The 23,694-nt window shown below is 47.9% G+C and overlaps 1 protein-coding gene across 6 annotated transcripts in view; it reads left to right on the top strand.

The window, feature by feature from the left end:
* PEBP4 (phosphatidylethanolamine binding protein 4) overlaps nt 1-23,694 on the top strand; it is a 222,349-nt gene that overhangs the window by 127,376 nt on the left and 71,279 nt on the right. For all 6 annotated transcript variants that reach the window (XM_036888866.2, XM_036888864.2, XM_036888869.2 and 3 more), the window contains exon 4: nt 4,265-4,363. In XM_036888866.2, the coding sequence (XP_036744761.1) occupies nt 4,265-4,363 (99 nt within the window). The remainder of the gene's footprint in view (nt 1-4,264; nt 4,364-23,694) is intronic.

Consider the following 23,694-nt stretch of genomic DNA (forward strand, 5'->3'; position numbering starts at 1 on the left):
TCTATTTTGCTTACTTTACTTATTTTTAACATGAAGTTGTTTTAATTATTGTAACTCTGTAATATATTTTAATATCTACAAAATCAGTACCATCTCCCTATTTCATCCTTTTCAATATGGCTTTTATTCTGAGCTTTAGAATCATTCCATAAAGTTCCCAAAACAACTATTTAGGATTTTTATTGAAATTGTGTTAACTAACTAAACTAATAAAAGGATTATTGCTATTGACTATTTCATTTGCAAATAATTATTTCAATTTAAAAGCACAGTCTCCATCTATTCAAGTTTGTTTCTACATACGTCAGTCATGTTATGGTTTCTTTGTTTAAGTCATGGATTTTGCATCAAGTTTTTTCCTATATATTTTATGTTTTTATTACAATTGTGAATATGATTTTAAAGGTATATTTAATACTATTAGTCTTTAGGAAAGTTCTGATTTTGTGTGCACTTCATAACAACTCACCCTTCTGAACATTAGTGCTGTTGTCTCCAGCCGAGTCTTTTGGATATCATGCAGGCAATCACTTGCAAAAAAATTAATTACAAGACAGAAAGAGGCTGGGTGTTTTTCTTTCTTCTTTTATAGTTTACACTTTGGGTTTTTTTTTTTTTTTCTCATTGCTTTGGCTAAAACCAGTTTTCTTGGAAGTATCTATTAGACAGTTTTTCTCCCTGGAATTCCATTTGGATCACACACAAACACACACACGCTCTTTAGGATATTATCCTTCTTTCCCCCTAATACTTTCATCTCCTTAACACTTTATTCTAAAATGTGGTTCATTGCTTCTTTAGGTTTAACATTCAACAAACAGTACTTTTATCGCTCAGTTACTCATCTTTGGAAAATTGCCCGGGATGCCCGCAGGGGTCAAAGTGACTACTGCTTTGGAGCCCTCTCCCTTGCTGGCTTCCTTACGAGGAGCTGTCCCCACTCCCTCCTTAAGCCCTCTTGCTCCCAGGTTCTCCCCTGACTCTCCTCAGTCCTCCTCTTCCCACCTCTGGGTCCCGAGTTCCTCCCCAGGCGTTCTGTTCCCCCTCTGCAAGTTTTCCCTGACGGTCTCCGCCATCCCTGTGCCCACTGCCCACCTGAGACACCTGGGGAGAGCTCCTGCCTCAGAGCTCCGTTCAAGGGCTGTCTCTGCCAGCAGGTTTCAACACCAAACTCCCAAATTTGTGCTCCTCATATTCACGGTAACGTTGTCCACCTAGTGGCCAAGACAGAATGTCAGCGTCATCCTAGACATCTCCCTCCCCGACCCCTGCTCTGCTGTTGATTCCACAGTAGGAATGCCTCTCCCTTCTCTCCGACTTACTACCACCACCAGGATTCTCAGGTCTTCAGAGTATCTGGTTGTCTTGTCATTTTTTCCCTCTGTTGTTTGTCTTGAACTCATTCTCATCACGTGCCTTCTCAAAGCACACATTTAATCATGTCAGAGGTTTGTTCCAACAATTTCAGTGGGTCCTAAAACAAATTCTAAATGACTGACGACACGTTAGGCTCTCTATTATCTGGTCCTAATAGCCTTTCACCTTTGTCACCACCATCCCTTTCCAGTCCCCTCTGCCCGAGCACACCAAGACTCCCACCATTCCCCAGTGCCTCTGTGCCTTTGCACAGACCCTTCCCTTTGCCTAGAGTCCTTTCCCTCACCCTGTACCTGCTCATCCTTCAAGATCAAGCTCAAAAGACACCTGTGGGATGTCATCCTGGATTGCTGAGGTGGGGAGTTTCAGGCTCCCTCCCCTGTGCTCCTTGGTACTTGGTAAATGCTCCTGGACCCTAGCACCCACCAGGGGTGCTACAGTTATGTCGGTATCTCTCTCTCCCAGGACTCTCCTCCATTTGCCTGGTTCCCTTCTCCCTCTCACACCCCTTCCCCTCCATCAGACCCATAAACCTAAGTCCCTGCCCAAGTTAAACCCAACAGCCATTCATTCCATGCCTGCCCTAGCACAATGTAACAGCTGCACAGCTGTGGAAAGTCACATCCCCTATAACTTCAGTGCATACCTATGGGGTATTCAATTTCTCACTTTGCACAACTATTTCACACCTTCTTCTCTGCCCCCAAGCTTCCTATGGTCCTTCTTCCCCAGAAGGCCTTGCCTCTGATTCCTTGAGAAAACAGCAGCAATCAGAAGACAACGTCCTCACTCCTCCCCACCCACCTGTGGTTCCCTCCCACTGAAACCTACTTGCTCATCCCCCAAGGCCCTCCTCCTTTTTTGCTCTGGATGCATCCCTCCCACTTCCCAGAGCCATGGCTCTTGCATTAGCCCCTTCCCCTTCCTCCTCCCTGTCATCAGTACCCCCCTTGCCACCAGATCATTTCCAGGGGCCCATAAACATACATGACTGTCCTCCATGTCTTAAAAATAATAACTTAAATTCAAAACAATCCCTTGACCGTTCCCACCTAGTAGCAGCCACTCCATGCCTCAGCTGTCCTTCACACTAAAATTCCTCTTTTCTATCATTTTTAGTAACTTTCTCCATTTCCTCATCTCCACCTATTCCACTCAGACACCGGTCCTTTCTACTCCACTGAAACCGGTGTTGCCAAGATGACAGCGCCTCCAAGTTGTCAATCACATCGTCACCTCTGTGTCATCTTGCTCTACCTTTCAGCAGCATTTGACACAAATGACCGCTTCCTCCTCCTTGAAAAACAGCTTCTGCCTTGGCTTTCATGATACCTACTCTTCAGGCATCCCCACTACCTCCCTGGCTTCACCGTCTCCTTTGCTAGTTCTCCTCTCTTCTCAACATTAGCATGTTCTAGAATTCAGTCATGAGACCTCTTTTTTCTCCACGCATAATCTCATTATTCAATGGATTTAAGGACCATCTACATGTTAATGACTCTAAAATCTATACATCCAGGCCTGATCTCTCCTCCAAACTCCAGACTTTGACTTATCTACTTGATCACCCTATAAAACATTTCAAACATAACATGCCTAAAACAAAACTCTCAAGATCCACCTTCTGACATTCTCCTCTCCAAGTCTTCTCTGTCATTAAATGGCACTGTTCACCCAGAGGCTCAAACCAAAACCCCAGGAGTGATTCTAAATTTCTCTTTCCCCACCCCCTCCTCACTGCCTTACTGTCCAGCCCATCAGCAAATCCCATTGATCCCACCTGAAAACACTTCCCCAGTCCATCTCCTTGTTTCTGTCTGCATTGCTCCCATTCCACCACCTAGTCCACGTCGCCACTGTCCCTCACTTTACTACTGCAGGAGCCCCCTAACTGGCCCCCCGGATTCCTCTCCCACCTCCTGCAGACTTCTCCACCCACCTGCCAAAGCAATCTTTGAAAACTGTAAATCGTAGCATATTACTCCTCAGGCTAAAACCCTCCAATGGTCCTGCATTGCCCTTAGAATTGAACCCCACTCCTCACCCAGCCCTGCAAAGCCTCTGTGGTCTGACCCCGCCCACGTCTCCAACCTGCCACGCCCTTCTCGCCCTTGCTGGCCGCTAGCCACGTGATGTTCTTCCTCTCCCTCAAACCCTCACTTTTTCCCACCTGAAGGCCCTTGAGCAGCTGTTTCCTCTTCTCAGAATGCTTGCTCCTTCTCCCCCAACCCTACTTTATTTTAATCATAGCACTAATCACAACTTAACATTTCCTTGTTTGGGATTTTTTTGGACAGGATAGGGGTGAAATCTGTATCTCTTACCTAGAATTAAAGCTTCCTGAAAGAATGGACCATGCTGTCTTGATCTCTGTTGGATTCCTGGCACCTAGACCAGTTTCTGGCACATAGTAGGTATTCGGTAAATGCTTGTTAAACGGATGAAGGAATCTAGCATTCCTTGCCATGGCTACAGTTCCCTGTCCAGAGAAAGCTCTCCAATATTTGCTGAATTAAGAACAAGTCCCTCCAAGCACACTGTGAGCTCCTTGGGAGCAGAGCCCTGCTTTAGGGCTTTTTGTTTCCTGCACAGCACCTAGCAGGTGGGACCTCCAGGTGTTCAGTGAATAAGCTGCCTGATTTCTCCTTCTTCATAAAGTGGAAGCCAAGCTACTCAGCTGTCTACTTAATAGACTTCATTTCTCTGAGAGTAAACACAGGGCGCAAGAGGAAATGTCCTGAGAACCAGGATATGCTCGGTGGGAAGTTGTAGGGGTTGGTCCTCCATTCTCGGCTGGATCAGAGGTAAAGGGGAGTCTGCACCTTGCAGCTGTCCAGTCAGAATCCCAGCCATGGTGCTACATTTCCTTTTGGTGACTGTGTTGCAGGGTGCAACCTACCTCCTGGTGATGGTGGATCCAGATGCCCCCAGCAGGTCTTCACCCAAAGCTCGCTTCTGGAGACACTGGCTGGTAACAGACATCAAGGTAAGCAGGCCAGGAGGCACTTTCTGGGTCATCTGGGATCATAGCTGGAAAACTGTCATTCTACGCAGCTCTCGGTTTTCATTTAGAAGGGTTGGGAACTCTGATGAACAAGGTCTTCTGTGTCGCGTCGCCCCCAGAACCCAGCTGCCACAGTCCGTCCCAAATGTTCTAACAATTTCAAAAACTGTCCCAGGACCAGTGGTGCACAGGGAAACAGGCTCTCTTGATAAGAAGGGGGAAGCCCCTATTTGTAGTGTTCACTGGTTTCTTAGTATAAATATCCCCACTGTGGCCAATTTCAAGCTACTGATGAGTTAACGACTGACTCACACAATTTCTGGAAAGTAACAGTTGGCTGCAGCGCAGCCCTGAGGGGGGCCTGGATTTAAGGGGTATGGGGTGATTCTGTGCAGTCCACATGGCAGAACCGGCTAGGGGCAGCCCTGCAGGAGCTCCTTGCCCTTCTGGGCCAAGGGACATGGGGGAGGCTTGGCGATTTCCTTTTCTCTGTACATGAACAAGTGGCCCTCCCCTCGTCTTGGTCCCCTTGTCATTACCATAATTGCAAAGGAACCTGGTTCATCCTTCCTGCAGTAGGTCTAAGGAATGAAAATCTGGCTGATTGTTAAAGCACACGATGTGGGGGGAAAAGGCTCTATTGCCAAACAAGTTTCAGAGACTCTGGGTTAAACTGTACTGATCCCATTCTTCAGTGGAGGGTTTTTTTTTTTTTTAGAGCTTTTAATTTCCTAATATGCACTATATAATATGCATTTATTATGCAACCTCATTTGACCATTGGATCTTTTGTTCATGAGCACCTGGCAGTGCACTGTGGGAAAATTCACACTAGCTTCAAGCATCCTCACAGCCATGCCTAGAAGCCTGAGTATGGCCCTTGCATAGAGTGTGCAAAGGCATCAGCCCCATAAGACAGTGGGAACCTCTGACTAGAAAGACTAAGCTTGGCTGGTTGTCTTGTCATTTGCAACCTCTCTCTGTTTCTCTTTCTAGAGCTATGGGGCAGAGGAGGGGGTATCGGTCTGAACTAGCCACTCACTCTCCCGAGCAAGGCACGGCCACTAGAGGGGAAGCTGTGGGGAGGCGGGAGCTACTCTGGTGACCAAGCCCTGCACAGTGACCCGGGCCCTTCACAGGCTTCTCAGGCAGGCAGCCCACCCACACAGCAGCCTTGGGAGGGGCTGCCTCCAGGGAGACTTCCAGCAGCAGCTCCCCTGATGGTGCCTGAGCTGGGCTCCTGAGCCAACGCAGGGCCCAGCCACCCTTGGCCTGGTGGAGAGCCTTGGAAACACCGTGAACATGGGCAGAGCACAAAGGAGAAAGGGGCCGGGGCCGGTCCCAACCTAGAGCACTGCCATTTCGGCACTTGAGAGTCCCTGGCTAGCCCTCAGGGAAAGGGTATTGCTCTGGATGACCCAGTTACAGCCCCGGCCCCACACCCAGGGCAGCTGGTGGCAGGGTTCCACTGGGTGATTCTGGGCTGCCGTTTCAGAAGCTGCTGTAGATGGAACCATTTCAGTGTATTTTGAGGGGGGCCTTGGGGCCATGAGGCTGCCTCTCTCTTCCAAGCCCCTGTCTCACCTACTCCCCTCACCACAATATGCGCTTAGCACTGCAGGCCCACACAGCCTTGGGGCAAACATGAGTTTAGCCTCAGCAGCTCAGCTGAGAAGCAGAGCAGGTGGCAGGTGGCAGGTGGCAGGTGGCAGCTGTCCGGCAAGGCTGCTAAGCCCCAGAGCTTACCAGGCCACCTGCCCGGGTGCGGCCCTCAGCCTTCCTGCTCAGGCCAGGGGAGGCTTGGGTTTCAGCCACATTTTCACCCACTTTTCCTGATCCAGGGGTCCAGCAGGAAGCCACAGCTCTCCTCAGCTATATCCCCTCCACCACCCACCAGCCCCCCAACTCGTCCTGCTGCATAGCCAGTATAATCAGCAGCCCCATTTAGGCCTCAGGCTGTGGACCTCGGCCAAAGAAAAGGGCTTGAGTCAAGCCCAGAAGTGCTTCCTTTGTGTTGGCTGGCCCCGGCTGCTACGTAGTGGGTCTCAAATGTCAGCACACACTGGAATCAGCCGGCAAGCTTGTGAAAATGCGGGTTGCCAGCACCGTGTCAGTCATTCTGGAGAGAATGCGGCATCTGCCTCTAACAAGGACCCCGGGGGAGTTTAGCAGTTTGAAGGAAGACCTCAGAGTTCTGTGTCAGAATGCCTTGGCCGTCATTAACATCAGCCATTTGTGGAGCAATTCTCAAGTGCAAGGCACTTGTGAAACTTCCTTCAGATCCTCACACTCACTTGTGAACTGGGCATCATCCCCATTTTATAGATGGGGACTGCATAGCTGGGGGCGTTCAAGGACGCAGTCTCCCAGCTATTGGGCTACAGAGGGGTCCTCAGTCCAGGCCCCCAACTCCAAACCACACACCCTTCCTGCCATACCAAGTGGTCTGGGCTCTCACCTCATCTCTCCCGACAACTTCACAGTGGCAAGGGGAGGCCACTATGCCCTCTCTGTAAGCTGGAGCACAACCTCTGTTTCTGGTCCCCTACCATCCCAGGGCTTTATTTCTGGTTACCTTGTATGGGCAGATACTTCCAGGGAACCCCCCCCAGGGAAGGCTGTCTTGGTAAATAAAATTCACCTGGTAAGTGTCTGAACCCCATAAAATTAAGCCCTGCCTATCGCCATTACCGTCAGCAGTCAGCGACCTCGCCCTCAGGCGCGCCATGACTTCACTGCAGAGTGAGGATGGCCCTGCGATTCACAATGGTCACAGAGGCAAACTTGGTGGGACCTAGGCTGACCTTGATATGCCCAGGCCATGGCCGTAGGAGCCCCTCAGGGACAATTTTGGGGCCATCTGTCTAGGTTGAAACAGGCCAGCAGCCAGTTCTTAAGAATATAGGAAACATCAGCAGCCCCCCAAAGAGAGGCTAGTCTAGCATAGAGTAGGAGAAGGCTGTAGACCTGCAGAGAACAAGCCTGCGAGCAAGGACACTGGAGCCAGGCAGCGGTGGGTCCAATAATGAATCCACCAGTATTAGCTGTGCGATCTTGGGGGACAACCTGTGTCTCAACACACTCACTTAAAAGTGGGGATACCAACAGTGCCTACCTCACTCTATTGTTACGACGCTCAGATGAGTCCTTTTAAGTACAGTGTGTAGAATGGCACCCAGAACGCAAGGTAAGCTCTATATAATTGTTTGCTCTGATGTTATCGTTATTGCTGGAAGTCCAGCACTGAGCAAACACGAGTTACAGCCGTACACAAAGCAGGGGCGTCTCTGCTCTCCACGGGCTTCTCTCTGTGAGGCAGAGGAAGGAGGCTGCAGCACAGGGAGGGTCACGACGGCACCAGGGGCGTTTCCTGGCGGAACTTCCTATACCTTTGGGTTCCCATTAGCTCAGTCCCCAAACCTGGCCCAGCAAGGGCAGGCAGGAATTGATGTATAAAGCATGCTGCCCTTTTACCGCCTCCTCTTTGAAGATCTCTCATTGAGCAAAAGAGATGATTTAACAGAGCACTGACACGTGGCCCCTCTCTCCTGCCAGTGCCACGTCCTCGGCGTTTCCTTTAAGATGTTGTTCAGCTCTGATTCAATCTAACTAATAATCTCCATGCTAAAGGCTAATTAAGATATCAATTAATTTGCATCATTCATTTCAGAAGAAACGCTTATTGGTTCATCTTCTATTTGTCTCTGAAATTAGTGCTGAGGGCTTTTCATGCAGATATTTTCATTAGACTTTTTATTGTTAATGGGAATATTGAACACAGGAAGATGGTATATTAATACCTTCCACAAAGAATATCATGATTGGCGACAAAGAACACTAAGAACAATTAAGGAAACAAGAGTACCTTTTTTCTTCCAAAAAAGAAAATCTTCCTAGAAACCGTCAATGATTCTAAAATTTGCCCTGAATATCTTTTTTGTTTTAAGAAAGAAAAGGAAACCGCAAGTTCAAGTTTCCCTTTCATTCAGTGCCCTCAACCTTTGGCAGCTGTACATGCAACCGATTCTGGGCTGTTTTAAAAGGACCTCGAAGGGCTCATTATTCTGTCTACTTTTCTATAGGGTTGAATTTTTCCATAATGAGAGGGTTTTTTTTTAAAGGCCCTCTAAGTATGTTAGGTGAAAAAGATAAGTGGGCAGCCCTATCAACGGGGCCAGGATCACAGCCCCCTGCTCCCCAGTGATGCAGTTCACAAGCGTCAAGACACATCTGTTTGAATTATCGGTCCCACTACTGAGGGAGCTCAGGCCAGTTACTTAACCTCTCTGAAACTGCAGCTTCTTGTCTGTAAAACTGACACAAATCCTTACCCTTCAGGGTTGAGACACAAACAAGGAAGCTGCATATGCAAAGGCAAGAAGCCTGTTTAGAGAGGAGCCCGTAGAAAGCGGCAGGTTTATCCTTGTTCCTAAGCAATAAATCAAGGTCCTGTAGATTTATTTATTTATTTATTTATTTATTTATTTATTTATTCCTCTCTATATCATCAGTAGTGTATATATATATATTCTGATTTCTTATATGCCCAGAAGCAAGCTAATGACAATAAACAGAAGACAGACCATCTTTATCAGGACCACAAGTTCAGATGAAGATGTTAAACCAAGACAATGGGATTAATCAGTTATCGCCCTTATTTTTAGAGCTGCATTTTCAGTTCTGCTGCTGGCATTTGTGTACTGGTCTGTGCATGCTTTGCCCTGTACAGTGAGGGTCCGTTTCAAGTAATAAATACCTGAAAGGCAAGCTTGTGCTCCCTGGGAACTCAATGGGCCATAAAGGGCATTTGGTGATAGGGGTATGCAGAGGAGCATTGGTGATAAAACCGACTTGTGCCTGGCCACCCTGAGGGTGCACTTTTGGGTCAGATGAACTTGGGGAGGCTCCAGGCTCTGCCACCTCCAGATGGGACTCTCTGAGCTTCAGTTTCTTCATCAGTAAAATGGGCATGATAATAAAATCTATTTCCTGGTGCTCAATAGGATTAAGCCTCCTGACACAGAACAGAACAGTAGGACCTGGATACATGTGAGTCTCTCCCTTACCACCCCCAACTTTGAGATCTGACCACAGCAGCCACTTGGTTTGGCCACTTCTCTTAGGCTGTTACTGGACTCCTGTTTGGCAAAGAATTACAGACAATGCCCCAGTATGCAAACCGGGGATAAAAAATTTGATCCTCTTGCCTTTCAAGTCCTCGTGGATCCGGGCCTAGCCCGGAGGACTGACCTGACCCAGCCTTGCTTTGCTGGAGGTGCTCGGTCAGGGTAGAGGGGCTCCACCCCATCACTCAGCCTCTGGGGACCTGACCAGGGCTCCCTGGTGTCATTCCAGACCACAGCCCTGGCACAGGGCATGGCTGCGAGTGACAGCCAGGCCTGCAGTGCTTCCCGTGGTCAGAGGCACACTTTGTCCCTGACATTTTCTGCTCTTATTGTCCATGCAACCCAGCACCCATGGCATTTCCTTACCACTCACAGCCCCCTTCCCACTGTCGTTGTCCCACCTAGAGTTGCCTGGGCTCCCATTCAAAATAATTTAAATAAAATGTTGCTACAAAGTGGAATATTATTTTTTGATGAATGTTTTTAAAGCCCTTTAGGTTTTCATGGTAATTTGTGGCATAAAATTATTTGGAGATAAGAGCCAAATTAGCTCCCGTATGCTGAGGTCGCTGTGTCCTGTTATCCTGTGAGCAGTGTTTAAATATAATCAGCCCTTAGACTAATGCAGCATAATTGTTCATTTGAAATAGCTTTTTTTACTCCATTCAATGAGTCATTAAAATATTCAAGGAATAATGCAGTGAATTGGAAATGAATTTATCATATTATCCCATACATACTGTAGTGCTTCAGGTAACTAAGGAGAAAGGAGAGAGAGAGAATATGAATATAATGTATATAATGGCAGGAAGGGGGCAACTATATACAGGAATATGGTAAACACAGCTTTTTAGTTGTTTTATGGCAAGTATGTATAAAAAGGCTGACTGGGAAGGGTGGGGAAAAAATGGAAAATGCTGTTCTTCGAAGAGCACCCTCTCTCTCCCTCTCTCCCTCTCTCTCCCTCTCTCTCTCCCTCAGCACTCAGAATCTGTGCTCCACCACAGCTCCGCTGTTAACTTATTTTTATCAAATATGTTTATATCAGAAAGTCGTTATGGAAACCAGTTCTGCCATCCAGGAGAATTCCTGGATCAGGCAGTAAACTCTTTTCCTCTCTCTCTCTCTCTCTCCCTTTCTCTGTCACACACACACACACACACACACACACACACACACACGCACATACACACTCATAGACATCCCCAAAGGGTACAGCATAGCCTTGCTCACCAATTCTGAACTCTGATCCGGTGGGAACAGAGATTGGCACCCTGGCTCCCCTTCGCTCCCCTTACGCTGTAAAGTGGGTAAGACTGAGCCCAAGAGTCCAAACCACCGGACCTACCACAGGAACCTGGGCTCATCATGTCCACTGAGCCTCAGACCGCCACCCCTGAGCACATACACTCAGGGAAGGACAAAGCGGGAACTGGAGGAAGCATGTTCAAAACAGAGACCCTTCCTTGATCCTAGCAAAGTTCTATTCATGTGCAACTGCTCATTTCAGTGTCTTCTGTGCTGGCCACACTGTTTTAAGAGAGAGCGAGAGCACGGAGAAAACAGCCAGAATGCAGAAACCAGGTGAGGTGAGCTGGAGCTGAATGAGCTCGGGGTGCTTAGCCTGCTGGAATAACAATGGAAAGCATGGGAGCTGCCTTTAAAGTCCCTTTGAAGATTCCCTTAAAATGCTGAAGGAATCAAATTGGAAAACAAAACAAGGGAGAACCTGCTGAGCTCCACTGGGCAGAATTAGAACTGATGGGTGAAATTTACATGGAAATGAATTGTGGCTCCATATAAGGAAGAACTTTCTAAGAATCTGAACTGCCTAAGAACTGAGCAGATACACTCCACAGAGAGGGCGCTTCCCATCGCTGAAAGCACTTATTCATGAGTGACCCAGGGAATGTCCCCCTGCGTAGAAGGCTGGAGCGGATGGCCTGCAGAGCGGTTGGCATCTCCAAACAAAACTTCCACCTGCCCTATTTCCTCTCCTGGTAGAGACACTCTTCTTATACCTTATATCCATAGAGCATATTAACAACAGCAATAACAGTTAAAGAGGGAAGAATAAAAAGGGGAAAAGGCAAGGAGAACAGAAAGAAAGAAAATAAGAAAAAACGTTTGCACACTCAGCGTGTAGTGCTGGGCACTGCGTTTTACATGAATTTCTCCTCTAATCCTAACAAAAGCTTTAAGAGGAAGGTAATAAACACTAGCAAATTATGGCCTAGAGGGGCTAAGCAACTTGTCTAAGATCTCCCAGCTAGCAAGTGGCCAACTGGGATTTGAACCCGGAGCCTGTATCTGTGGTCAGGACACCAATCTAGGGTTTAGATTCCACACCCACAACCCAGACCTGGCCCATGTGTCAGCTCTGTCAGGGCCAGGTGTGGCTGCCGAGAGGCAGAGGTGTGGTGACAGCTGTGTGGTGTGAGGTTCCTGGCCCTCTATACTTTGCCTCCATTCTTGGCCATACCCACCTCAGCCACAGCGCAGCCCTGACCCTGACCCTGGGCCTTGGAGTGCGGCACAGACCCAGGAGGTAGATTCTCCAACTTTCTGTGAGCAAATTGTTTCCCTCCTGAGCCTATCCCCTCACCTGCAAAAGAGGACACTAGCTTGGACCTCACAGGAATATTGTGAGGACTCAGTGAGATAAAATGTCAGCACCCAGCCCATAGTACCTGCACTTAGCAGGGGCTGCATCGTTGCTGCTTCTCTACTCCTTCCACCTGCTGTCATCCTAAATTCCCCATTGGAAGCTAAGACAGGCCTTTGATGGTAAGGAGCATATGTCACTCCCAAGAGGTAAGACAGGGCCTGACCAGAAGAATAAGCTGCCCACATAGTTGCCACTTCAATGATCTTAAGGGAAGAACCCACAGCAGGCATAGAATTCAACAGGAAGGTGTTGGGACTATTTAACCTGCACAATGGTCTGCACTATGGCTATTTAAAAGAAATATAGATAGATAGGTAGATAGCTTTTTGATAAATAAATGTTAGATGAATGTAAAATGTGTTTGTTGTGTTACCCAGTTGAAAAGACAAAGACAACCTATAGGAAACAGAAGAACTCCTGGGGCATAGCACCAACTCTGATTGGGCTCTTTGGATTGTGAGAGCTCAGGGCAGTCTCTCCCTCTGCAGTGAGTCAACCTCTGCTCCTTCAAGGCTCAACTCAAACATCACCTCCACTGAAAGCCTCACTCTGACACCCCCAGCCTGAACTAGTCAAATTGGGCCAAATTTCCTACCACACTCAGTCAAATCTTTATTTGTACTCTCTTCACATCAGCTGTTTATTATTTATGAGTCTCTTTTCCCAGTTAGACCATGTGCTCCAGAGAGAAGAATTGTATCTTACTCTTACTATATACCCAGCACTTATCCTAGTGCTAGAACATAGAATGCCCTTTGTAAATGTTGAATAAATCAATTAATGAAAGCATGAATGAATGAATGGATAAAAGAATGAAGGGATGGATGGATGGATGGATGGACGGACAGATGGATGGATGGATGGATGGATGGATGGGCAGGAGGATGGATGGATGGGATGACATCACTCCACGATGACTTCACAATGGAGATAGAAGTTCAGCTGGGCCTTGAATCACGAGCAGGCCTGGAAAAGTCAGAGGGTACAAGAGACTACATTCCAGGAAAAGAACCAAATAACTAAAAGCTCAGACATTTGACTGGTTTGAAAAAAAGAACCATAGAATTAGAAGCCAAGATGGCTGAGTTAATAAAGGCTCTTCTCACCTGAATCTAGGCACTTATTGCACACCTGCTAACTGGTCCCCCTCCTATACTCTCACCCCCTACAGAAGTATCTATCTTTCCTTCATGGGGTGATTTTTCTAAAATCTAAATTTGATCATGTCATGTCCTTAGCTGAGGCCCTTCAGTGACTCCTCATGTCTCAGGACAGAGCCCTACCTGTCCAGCTTGCTATTCATGACTTGGCCCCAGCTGGCCCCTCCTGCCACAGTGCTGCTGCTGAGCCGCTTGGAGTGTTTCAGGCCTTCTGTGCGTCTCAGGCCTCTGTGGGCCATTTCTTGGTCCATCCCTTCTTCCTAGAAAGCCTTTCGGTGATCTAGTAACACTTAGCTGTTTTGCATGAGTTAAGATCTCTAGATGAATTACACCTTCAAGGTCCATAAAGAGCTTAGCTTTCAATCACAATATCATTTCCAGAAATAGGAAAGGAAAACATAAATTCCAGAATGTAGGCCAAGGACTGTAATATCAATCCACATCTAAATTGAATGACAATTTGATAAGCAGATGGTCTAAGACAACATAGGTAACAGTGAACATTGGGAGTCAGCATAGGTTCACTAAAAACAACCACTTGGATTTATTTGGTGATAATGCACTGGTCTAGTGGACCAGAGCAGGCTATAATTAAGAACAGCACAACTTGTTTGACCATTAGACCAAGTTGGTCTTGGTAACCTTGTTGGCAAAGGGGAGAAATGTGGCTTCATGACTATTGTGTTTGGTGGGTATATGGCTTGTTAACAAATGACTCCTGAAGAGTATTGACTAACTAGTGTCAACCTTAAGGGTGATCCGTGGTGACATGCCACAGGATTCTTGCATGGGCCCCACCTTGTCTGATATCTTTACAAAAAGCATGCTCATCAAATATGTAGGCCACACAAAGTGTCCAGTAATCATTAATATGATGGGTGACAGTTAGTTTTGGTAGATTGGAAAGATGGGCCTTTATTGAAAAAAAATTAATTTAATAGGGATTAATCTAAAATTCTATATTCACATTCCAAATCAATCACACAAGTACAGAATGGAGAAGATCTGGCATGATAGGAGTTCATGAAGGGAAAAGATCAGAGGAGTTTTAGTTAATTTTAAAGCTAATTTTAAGCTAATAATAGACTGTCAAACCCTAATGCAGGAGTTAAGAAAGTTAATATAATCTTCAAACACATCAATGGAAGGAAAGGCTTTTAGATCATTGAAAATTATGATTTCCCTTTGTCTGTATGGGTCAGACCACCACTGATCACTCATTAGTTCCCTTATTCACTCATTCGGCATGTATTCTCCACATCTTAGGCAATAGGCTTCACTCAAGCACTACAGATCAAAAGTTTACAAAGTCAAATCTCTTCCAGCGAGGAGCTCCCTGTCTGGTAAGGGGAGCAAAGAAGTAAATCAATGATGGAGTTAAGCCCCAAGAACCATGGGAGAAGAGAAGGTGGGTGAGGGGGAAAGTCTCCACAGAGCTGACCTTGGAGCAGAGGGGAAATTCACCAGGTAAACAAGTGAGGAAAAGGCATCTTGGCAGAAGGAATCGCAGGAGCAAAGGTCCTGGGGCAGAAATCACCTAGATGTGTTCCAGGGACAGCAAGGAGGCAGCTGGAGCAGAGTGACCAAGGGGAAGTGCATAGGTAGGAGCTCAGTGAGGTCATGGAAGGAGGTCATTGAAGGACAGAGGTTCTTAACCCTCCAGAGAATCACCTGGGAGCCTACACCCCAGGCCAGCTAACTCAGACTCTCTGGAAGCAGAGCCCAGGCATCGTTATTTTTAAAACTCTGCAGGTGATACAAATGTGCATCTGGTGCAGGGAGGGGGAAATGGGAGTTGCTGTTCAACAGGTGTAGAGTTGCAGTTATGCAGAGGATTGAGTTCTAGAGATCTATACAACAGCAATACTGTATTGTACACTGAAATTTTCATTAAGAGGGTAAATCTCATGTTAAGTTTTCTTACCACAAATTTTAAGAAGTATAGAAAAGAGGGAAAAAAAGAAAAACACCACACATCTGAGATTGAGAACCACTGTTGTGGGGCCTTGTACCCAGGCCTGGGCAAGGAGTTTGGCACATGGGCTGTAGAACGGCTTTAAACAGGAGGATAAAACTTCTGTTTTTAAAAGATCCCTCTGACTGCTTTATGGGGTGGCAGCCGGGTGGCCACAAGAGGCCGTTTTGCTCCTTCAGAAGGGCTGAGGGTGGCTTGCACCAGGGTGAGAGCAGTGGGCACAGAGAAGACAGCTTCGGGGTTATTTCGGGGTTAAGAGCCAGCAGGACTTGCCAGTGGATGAGATGTGGAGGGTGAGGATGGTCCAAGGATGGCTCCCGGATGTGGGCCTGCATGGACAGCAGGCTCTTTTACTGGATGGAGAACCCTGGATGATGGGCAGGAGGGGTGCAAGAGGGGGCATCTGGAGTTCTGTCCTGGACATATGAATTCTCAGATGCCCTTTAGACCTCTGATGGAGATTTCAAACAGGAGATGGGAATGAGTCTGGGAGTCAGGAGAAATGCTGGGAGGTCTGACTCTGGGATACACCGGGGGTGTTCATAGCCATGGGGCTGTGGTGCTGAAGGCTGTCTCTTAAGGAGGTAGGTGAGTAGCTGTCTTCGCAGATACTCGAGAAGCTGTTGTCTGCGGGGATCTGGCAAAAGGTTGGGCATGATTGGCTCTAAGCTGCTTCCTCCAGCTCTCAGCTTCTTGTCAATGAGCCTGACACCAGCCTACCCAGAGCACAGCGCCATACTGGGAGGAGAGCGAAGGGCAGAAGTGGGCTGTGGAGGGCTGCAGAGGCCGTGAGGAGTCGGTCCTAGTTAGCAGGAGGCTGGGTGATCCTTTGGAAAGAGCTTGGAACCAGGATTCAGAAGCCGGGTGTGCCAGGTTCCTTGCGAGCTGGAGGACCCTGCTCCAGGGCCTGCCCCTCTGGGGGTCTCTATTAACTCGCCTACAAAATGAGACAGTTGGGCAGACTGGGTGGTAAGACTGGCTCTGCAAGTCTGTGGTTCCATACTTGATCCGCTAATCAGCAGTCCTCAACCTCTCCTTCTGTCACAATGTTGTCCCTGTGCACAACACACATCCCTGAGCCTTCAAACACACAACGCAAGCTCCAAATTCCATGCACTTCCCTGTACTCTTGCTCTCCCAGCCAACAAAGAATTCTGGAGCACAGAGAGAGTGGCATTGTTGGAGAGAGAACGCAGAAGCTGCTCCCATTTATTTTAAGAGGTAAATCACTCCCTGGAGCTTTATTATTAGCATCACCTGCCTTGGAACCTACTTCCTAGTGATTTTCAACCCGTGTGGGGACTAGTGTCAGGCCAGGATTGCACTCCTCAGCTAGCTCAGAGGCCCAGAGTGGGTCAGTGAGCAGGGCGAGGCCACACAGCTCTGGCTTAGGGGAAAGAGTCAGCTGGCAGCCTGCCACCTCAGCAGGAGGAGAACAACCCCATGGCGGGAGGCATGCTGGGGCGGCTGCAGGAATCCGTCCTGCCAGGGTGAGCGACAGGCCTCGAATAGGGCAGCAGGATGGGGCGGAAGGCCCAGTGCGTCCTGCTGCTCCCCTGCCAGCCTCAGCCCAGAAAGATACAGGGGAGCCTGCAGCATGGAGGGACCGCTGGCCCAGGGGCAAGAGAAAGAGGCCTCCCCTCCCCTGGCCCCACCCCCGAGTGGGCTCCATTGCAGCCCAGGAAGATGAGGAGGCAGAAAGCCAGGTCCCGGGTCCAGAGCGCCCGCCCCGACTCTGCTTGGGTGTGGAGGAGAGGCAGCAAGGAGGGACCTAAACAGGGTGGAAGGACAGATGCCCAGAGCTCCTTGGGCTGCTGGCCTGTCAAACCCTTGGCTAAGAATTAGCTTTTTCCTTTCAAAGAGGGTGGAAGTCACTGTTTTCTTGTCTCAGTTGATGAACAGATTCTGGGTGGCAGGAGTCACCATAGAAACAGGTGCTATCTTAAGCAAATGAGCCTTATTAACCTTAAGAGTGGTGGAGTTTTCACAAGATTGCACATATAGGGTAGGAGGGGGAGCTGGGTTTGGAGGGGGGAGGGCCACAGCGGCTGGGGAGCGGGCGGCTGTGGCTCTGGGTGTGGATGTGTGTGTGCGTGCATGTGTATGCACGTGTGTGCATGAGTGTCTGCGTGTGCTTTTGCAAAACTGTTTCCCAAGGAGTGAGCTCATGTTCTGCCTTTTCCCTTAAGAAATACACACATCCTGGAAAGAAACCTGGATGTCCTTGGGAACTGGCCTCCGGCTGGCAGGTCAGGGGCCCCGCCTCCACCCCTGACTCTCCCTTTGCTCTTCCCAGTCCCTGCATCTATTTTGTGTCAGCGGCACATGCGACCCTGAGGACCCAGCTACAGTGAGCCCAGCCCTCCTCTCCAGAGGCATGTAGGGCAGTGGTAGGAGCAGGAATGCTGGCGTCAGGGGGACCCGGGGCCACATGGCTGCTCTGTGCTTCGGAACCAATGACCTGCCTTGGTGAGCCCCAACCAGCAAAAGGCAAAACCACCAGACCCCTCATGGGGCTGACGTGAGGCTCAAGCGGTGTCTGTCTGTGTGGGGTGTCTCCCCAGAGCTCCCCCTGTGGCCAGCCTCCTCCCTGGGGTGAGGAAGGGGGTCTCTCCTCTGAGGAGAAGGTTATCTCTTGGGCACAGCAGTGACCTCTCCAGTGACCTTTCTGCAGCACTCTCTCATCCTGCAGGTTTCCACTCTTCCCTGCTAGGCCCTGGGGGGGTATAGGAAATGTTAGGACAAAGAGCCTGCCTCAGGGAGGTTGCCATCATTTTGTGGGGGCAGAGGCTGTAAAAGAAGGAACACCACCAGAAAGTATTGGCTGAGGAGAAAGAAGAGATACAGAGGCTCAAAGGGAGTAGGCAGCAGGGAGGGCAGGAGCCGGCGGGCCGGGTTGCACCAGCCAGGGGGGCCTGGGTAGGCCGGAGGGGGCAGCTAAGAGAAGGGGGCCCATTTCATCTCTTGAAGCAAAGTTGGCCAAACTCTGGACTGTTCTACCTTATGAATGGTACATAAGAAATTGGTTCTCTCAGTGTGGAAATAGGGACCCTCCTACACGGTTGGTGGGACTGCAAATTGGTGCAACCGCTGGGGAAAGCAGTACGGAGTTCCCTCAAAAAACTAAAAATAGAAGTACCATTTGACCCAGTAATTCCACTCCTAGGAATTTACCTGAAGAAAGCAAAATCCCTGATTTGAAAAGATATATACACCCCTATGTTTATAGCTGCACTATTTGCAGTAGCCAAGATATGGAAGCAACCTAAGTGTCCATCAGTAGATGAATGGCTAAAGAAGAGGTGGTACATAGACACAGTGGAATATTACTCAGCCATAAAAAGAAAAGAAATCCTGTCATTTGCAACAACATGGATGGATCTTGAGGGTATTATGCTTAGTGAAATAAGCCAGGCAGAGAAAGACAAATATGATTTCACTTATTTGTAGACTATAAAAACAAAGCAAAACAAAAGGAACAAAATAGCATTAGACTCATAGACACTGAGAAATGACTAGTGGTTACCAAGGTGGAGGGACTGAAGCAGGGGTGGAGAGATGGGGAGGGGACTGTGAACCACTGTGATGTACATTTGATAAAATAATAATAATAATAATAATAAAGAAACTGGCCCTCTCATAGGATCTGGGAGTTGTGCATGTTGGCTCCAGGGAGCACACGTGCCTCCCTCTGCAGCCCCGCCCCAGGCAGGATGCTCAAGCTACTCCAGCCCAGCTCTAGTTTCAGGCAATAGACCTGCACTGTCACCTCAGGGGCTCTGAGGGATAGGGTGCCCTTTGTCCCAGGGTGACAAGAGGAGCCAGCTTCGCAGGGACCATGCCCTGGGGGACACACACACGGGACCTCTGTTTTCCTTTGCCTTGAGGAATAGAGCCTCCCGGCACACACCTGAAGCCGGGGTGGGGTCAGCAGCAGGCTGTGGAACAGGGCCCTGCTTCGTGCATGTCCAGGTCCCAGAGCTGGAAAGGCTCTCAGGTTCACGTGACCTACCTTCCCACTTTACAGATGGAGACGCTGAGGCCTGAGGTCATCGAGGCTTACTGGGACAAAGTGTGGGCCAGGACTGCGGTGCCCCAACCTCTCTCCCTCCACTGCCCCAAGCTTGAGAGTGAGAGAGTGCCCTGGCAGCTTGTGCCTTGCAGGCCTGGGGCAAACCCTGGGAGACTGACCAGGACCCCAGGGAAGGAGAAGGGAGCAGGTACCCTGGGATGGTCAGGTGTCACCCCTTGTCCCTTTCAAAATCAAAATGACATTTTGTGAGTTCCATCTGGCCCCAGCCAAGGACTGCAACTTTAGAGATTCTGGGGAAGCTCTCCCAGTAATCCATTCCTACCCCCCAAATACTCCTTCCCCTTGGCGCTGCAGGGTGTCTGACATCCCTCGATAGCAAGGAAAACATCGTGCCATAACTGCACGGGAAGCTGCCAGAGCTCCTTGCTGGGGGAGAGGCCACGGACTGACTTAAGCCCCAGACTTGATGTGGCAGCTAACAGTCAGAACTGTGGCTGGGCCACCTCTGGAAGACAGAGAGGGAGGCCCAGGGGTAGTGTGCGAAAGTGAGACGTGAGGGAGGTGGGGCCGGAGGGAAGAGTCAGTGGAAAGGAGGGGCATCCAAGCCCCGCTATGTCTCCCCCAAAGCACATGCTCTTCCCTCTACACCAGCTGCCCCCAGATATGCTGGCTGCACCCATCCCAGTGTTTTGGTGGAACCCAGGATGTAATTTATAGAAGAAACTGAGTGTTGTGGTGTGGAGAGACCAAGGCCATTGCGAGAAGTTTTATTATGCACAGTTCCCGAGAGGAGGGAGTATGTCGTGCATGGCAAGCCTGCAGGACCATGTGGGGAAGCACCAGGGTCAGGTAGGAAGCCGAAGGAGTGAGAGACAGCATGGCCCGGGCCTTTACTGTTGTTCCTGCATGAGAGAATGGGCTCAGCAGGATAGGCAAGTCTGAGCAACCTTAGAATTGGAGAGGCTGAGCATTGTCCTCCGGGCTGCGGGAAGGCCTCCGGTCGGCCTGTACCCGGCCCTGGGTGAGTAGGACAGGGGGATGTCAGCTTGGTGTGTGAAAGTTAGATACAGGAGGTGCTTGGGGCGAAGGGTGGTTGGCTTGCACATGAAAGGGGCTCCCGGAGGAGCTGCTGGCTCTCTCTAGGAATTAGCTAGGCCTGAGGGACTCAATCTCTCCAGGATTAGCAAACCCTCGGGATGCCAAAGCAAAAGTACAGACAATTGAAAACATGCTAAACACACCTGAACCCCTTCTCTCTGAAAGCGGCTCTTTTTTTAAAAGTTCTGCTCAAAATCCACCTTGTTCCCGTACCTCCCCTATGATTCCAAGACCCCTCCCCTTCTCCAGCCTCCCACGTAGCATCTAGTCTGTGCCACACGATTCAGCACTGGATGCCACGCTGTCTTGTTTCCTGGTTGCCCCAGGGGGCTTGCCCTAGTTCCCATCCCCTTGGGAAGGCTGCTTACCTTCTTCCAGCCTGCGGGCGCATCCAGCCCTCTACCCAGAGCATCAGCCCTTTGCAGCCACCATCCCAGCCAGGCTACTGGCCCTGACCTCACCTCTCCTGCGTTCGTCTCCTGGCCAGGCTGTCACGACACACTGCATCGCCCCACCCACAGGCACAGCAGAACTCTCTTCCTCCACAACCTCTGACCACACGGACCTGCAGCGATCTGCCAGCAGCTCCTGCAGCAAACACCCAGCCGCCCCTGACGGCCACTTCTGTGCGCCACCACGGTGGGCTCCCGCCTCCAAACCTCTTTTCTTGCCATCCCCGTCCCCGAATTATCCTCTCCTTCATCTGGCCCAAATCAAAGCCTACCCAGTTTCCAAATTCTGCTTAAAGGCCACATCACCTTCAGAACAGCACTGACCTGCCAACCAGTTCGCTATGAATTGAGTCATTCCCCACCACCCCCAACCACCACCCCAGGCCATGGTAACTTCCCAGAGAAAATGGAGAGTTGGCCTGTATGGTCTCCTAGGCCACTCAGCTCCAAACATCTGGGACACTGATATTCTCCATGGAGCTGTTCCTTAATAGGTTCTAAGTATTTCTTCTTAGGCAGCATGTAGGCAAAGAATAGGGCATTTACACATAGCATGTCCTCTGCGCAGAGCCAGCGCAGAGCAGCCCAGAGGAAGCCTTCTCTGCTGCTTGGAACTGATCAAACTGCCTGTAGTTATAATAACAAGAGACAATTCCATTCCACTCAACCATAATTTGCTGAGCCTCTTCTGAGCTCAGCTCTGTGCTGAGTCTTGTGGAGGCTCTAAAAGTAGAGAATTAAATTCCTGCCCTCAAGAAACCCAAAACTCAATGGGGAAATGTATCACACATACACATGTGAGAATTGCCAAGGGAATTGGGTTAATCTGTAGGTTTAAGAGCCATCTCGAGTCACTGCTTTGAATCCTTACTTTGAACTTGCCAGACTCGACTCTTAAGTATCTGACAAGAGGCTGGTGTGAAGCTATCCATAAATATTGAGAGACCAGCATGGTGCAGACACTGCACTGAGCACATGGGCTTGGACATCATGCCTTGAGGGTTTGGCCAATATTCCTCCAGTTTTGTTTTTTTTTTTGGTATCATTAATATATAGTTACATGAGCAACATTATGGTTACTAGACTCCCCCCATTATCAAGTCCCCTCCACATGCCCCATTTCAGTCACTGTCCACCAGCATAGTAAGATATTACAGAATCACTATACTCTTTCAGTTTTAAATATTCGCACCTTGTTGTCCTCTTAACCATAGAAATGTTCAGAAATTCCCACATTTCAGCTACAAACTACACTTCCTAAAATGTCTTCAACACTTAGACGCACAAAAATAAAAAGCTTATCAAGGTGTGTGTTGATTTTTGGCCCAGAAAATATGGTAAATCCATTTATATTTTATACTAATAAATAGTAAAAAGTAGTGATAAATAAACTACCCAACAAATGTGAAGAATTTAATAAAAAATTTCCCAGAGTGTGTGAAAGATTTAATATATGGAGAGAGATCACAAGTTCATAAATCAATATTTCCCAAATTAATTTTCACATGTACCACTTGTTGATGAGAAAGGGATTTTTATTGTAACGTGAAAAATGATTTTCACTGGAACTTAAGGTTCCTTCTAGATATTAATATATGTTGTAAAACTACAATCATTAACAAGTATGGTACTACTAAGAGAATATGCAAATGAATCATTGAAATAGAAGAGAAGGATCCAAAACAGTTTAAAATAATCAGTGTCTGATAAAGGAGTCATTTCAAAATCCAAGAGAAAGGACTGATCATTCCATTAACAGTTTGGGGCTAAGAACTGGCTAATCACTTGAAAAAAATATAATATTGAAGTTCTTTGTCATACCATAGGCAAAACAAATTCTAAATTGATTGAATATTTAAATGCTAAAAGTTGGACTATAAAAGAACCAAAAGAAAATATATGTTAATATATCACTGATCTCCAGAGAGGAAAAGACCTTTTAACATATATTTGCAAAGGCAGAAGTGAAATGATGGGCCAATTCATTTCATAAAACCTTCAAACTTCCATAAATCAGAACCTCCTAAGACAAAATTAAAAGGCAATCAAGACATTGAAAAAAAATGTGATATATAGGACAAAAGGTTACTGTCCTTGATGCATAAGGCACTTATGAACCAGTAAAGTATTAATTGTATGTAACTCGTGGGGCCATGGGAAGGGTAAAGGAGATAAAAGCTCATCTCAGATGCTTAGGGCCATGCCTGACATGCAGTAGGCACTCAAGAAATGTTAGCTGCCACTAATTTATTTTTCAATAAATAGAAAAATGGTCAGAGGACGTAAATAGGAAATTCTTTAAAAAGAAATGCAACATAAACATATGAAAAATGAAAATCTACCTGGTAGACAGAAATGCAAATGAAAACAAGAAATCATCACTACCTCTCCCTCCCCCACACCAATGGTGGCCATTAAATTGGCAACATTTGGGTTTTGTTTCTTAAAAAATAGTAACAGTGCCCTCTCATATAGTGCTGATGGGGGTGGAAATTGTTTAAAATGCTTTTGCAGGGTTCTTTAGTGGTTTGTATCAAACACCAAATGCCTTTAAAATGTATATAGTCTTTGACCTCCTTCTAGAAATCTATACCAAGGAAATCATAATGGATGTGAGCAGCAGTTTATTCACAACACTATTCATCATGGCACTGCTCATAATAGTGAAAAATTATAAACAACATATTTGTCCCAAAAGACAAACAAATTAGGGTCTATGGAATATTATGCAGCCATTAACATAATTGAAGATGAATATATAAGAACATCAAGAGAATACTTGTGCCATATGGTTACATGAA

The sequence above is a fragment of the Manis pentadactyla genome, chromosome 1, assembly GCF_030020395.1.
Source record: "Manis pentadactyla isolate mManPen7 chromosome 1, mManPen7.hap1, whole genome shotgun sequence".
In the NCBI taxonomy this organism is placed as follows: domain Eukaryota; kingdom Metazoa; phylum Chordata; class Mammalia; order Pholidota; family Manidae; genus Manis; species Manis pentadactyla.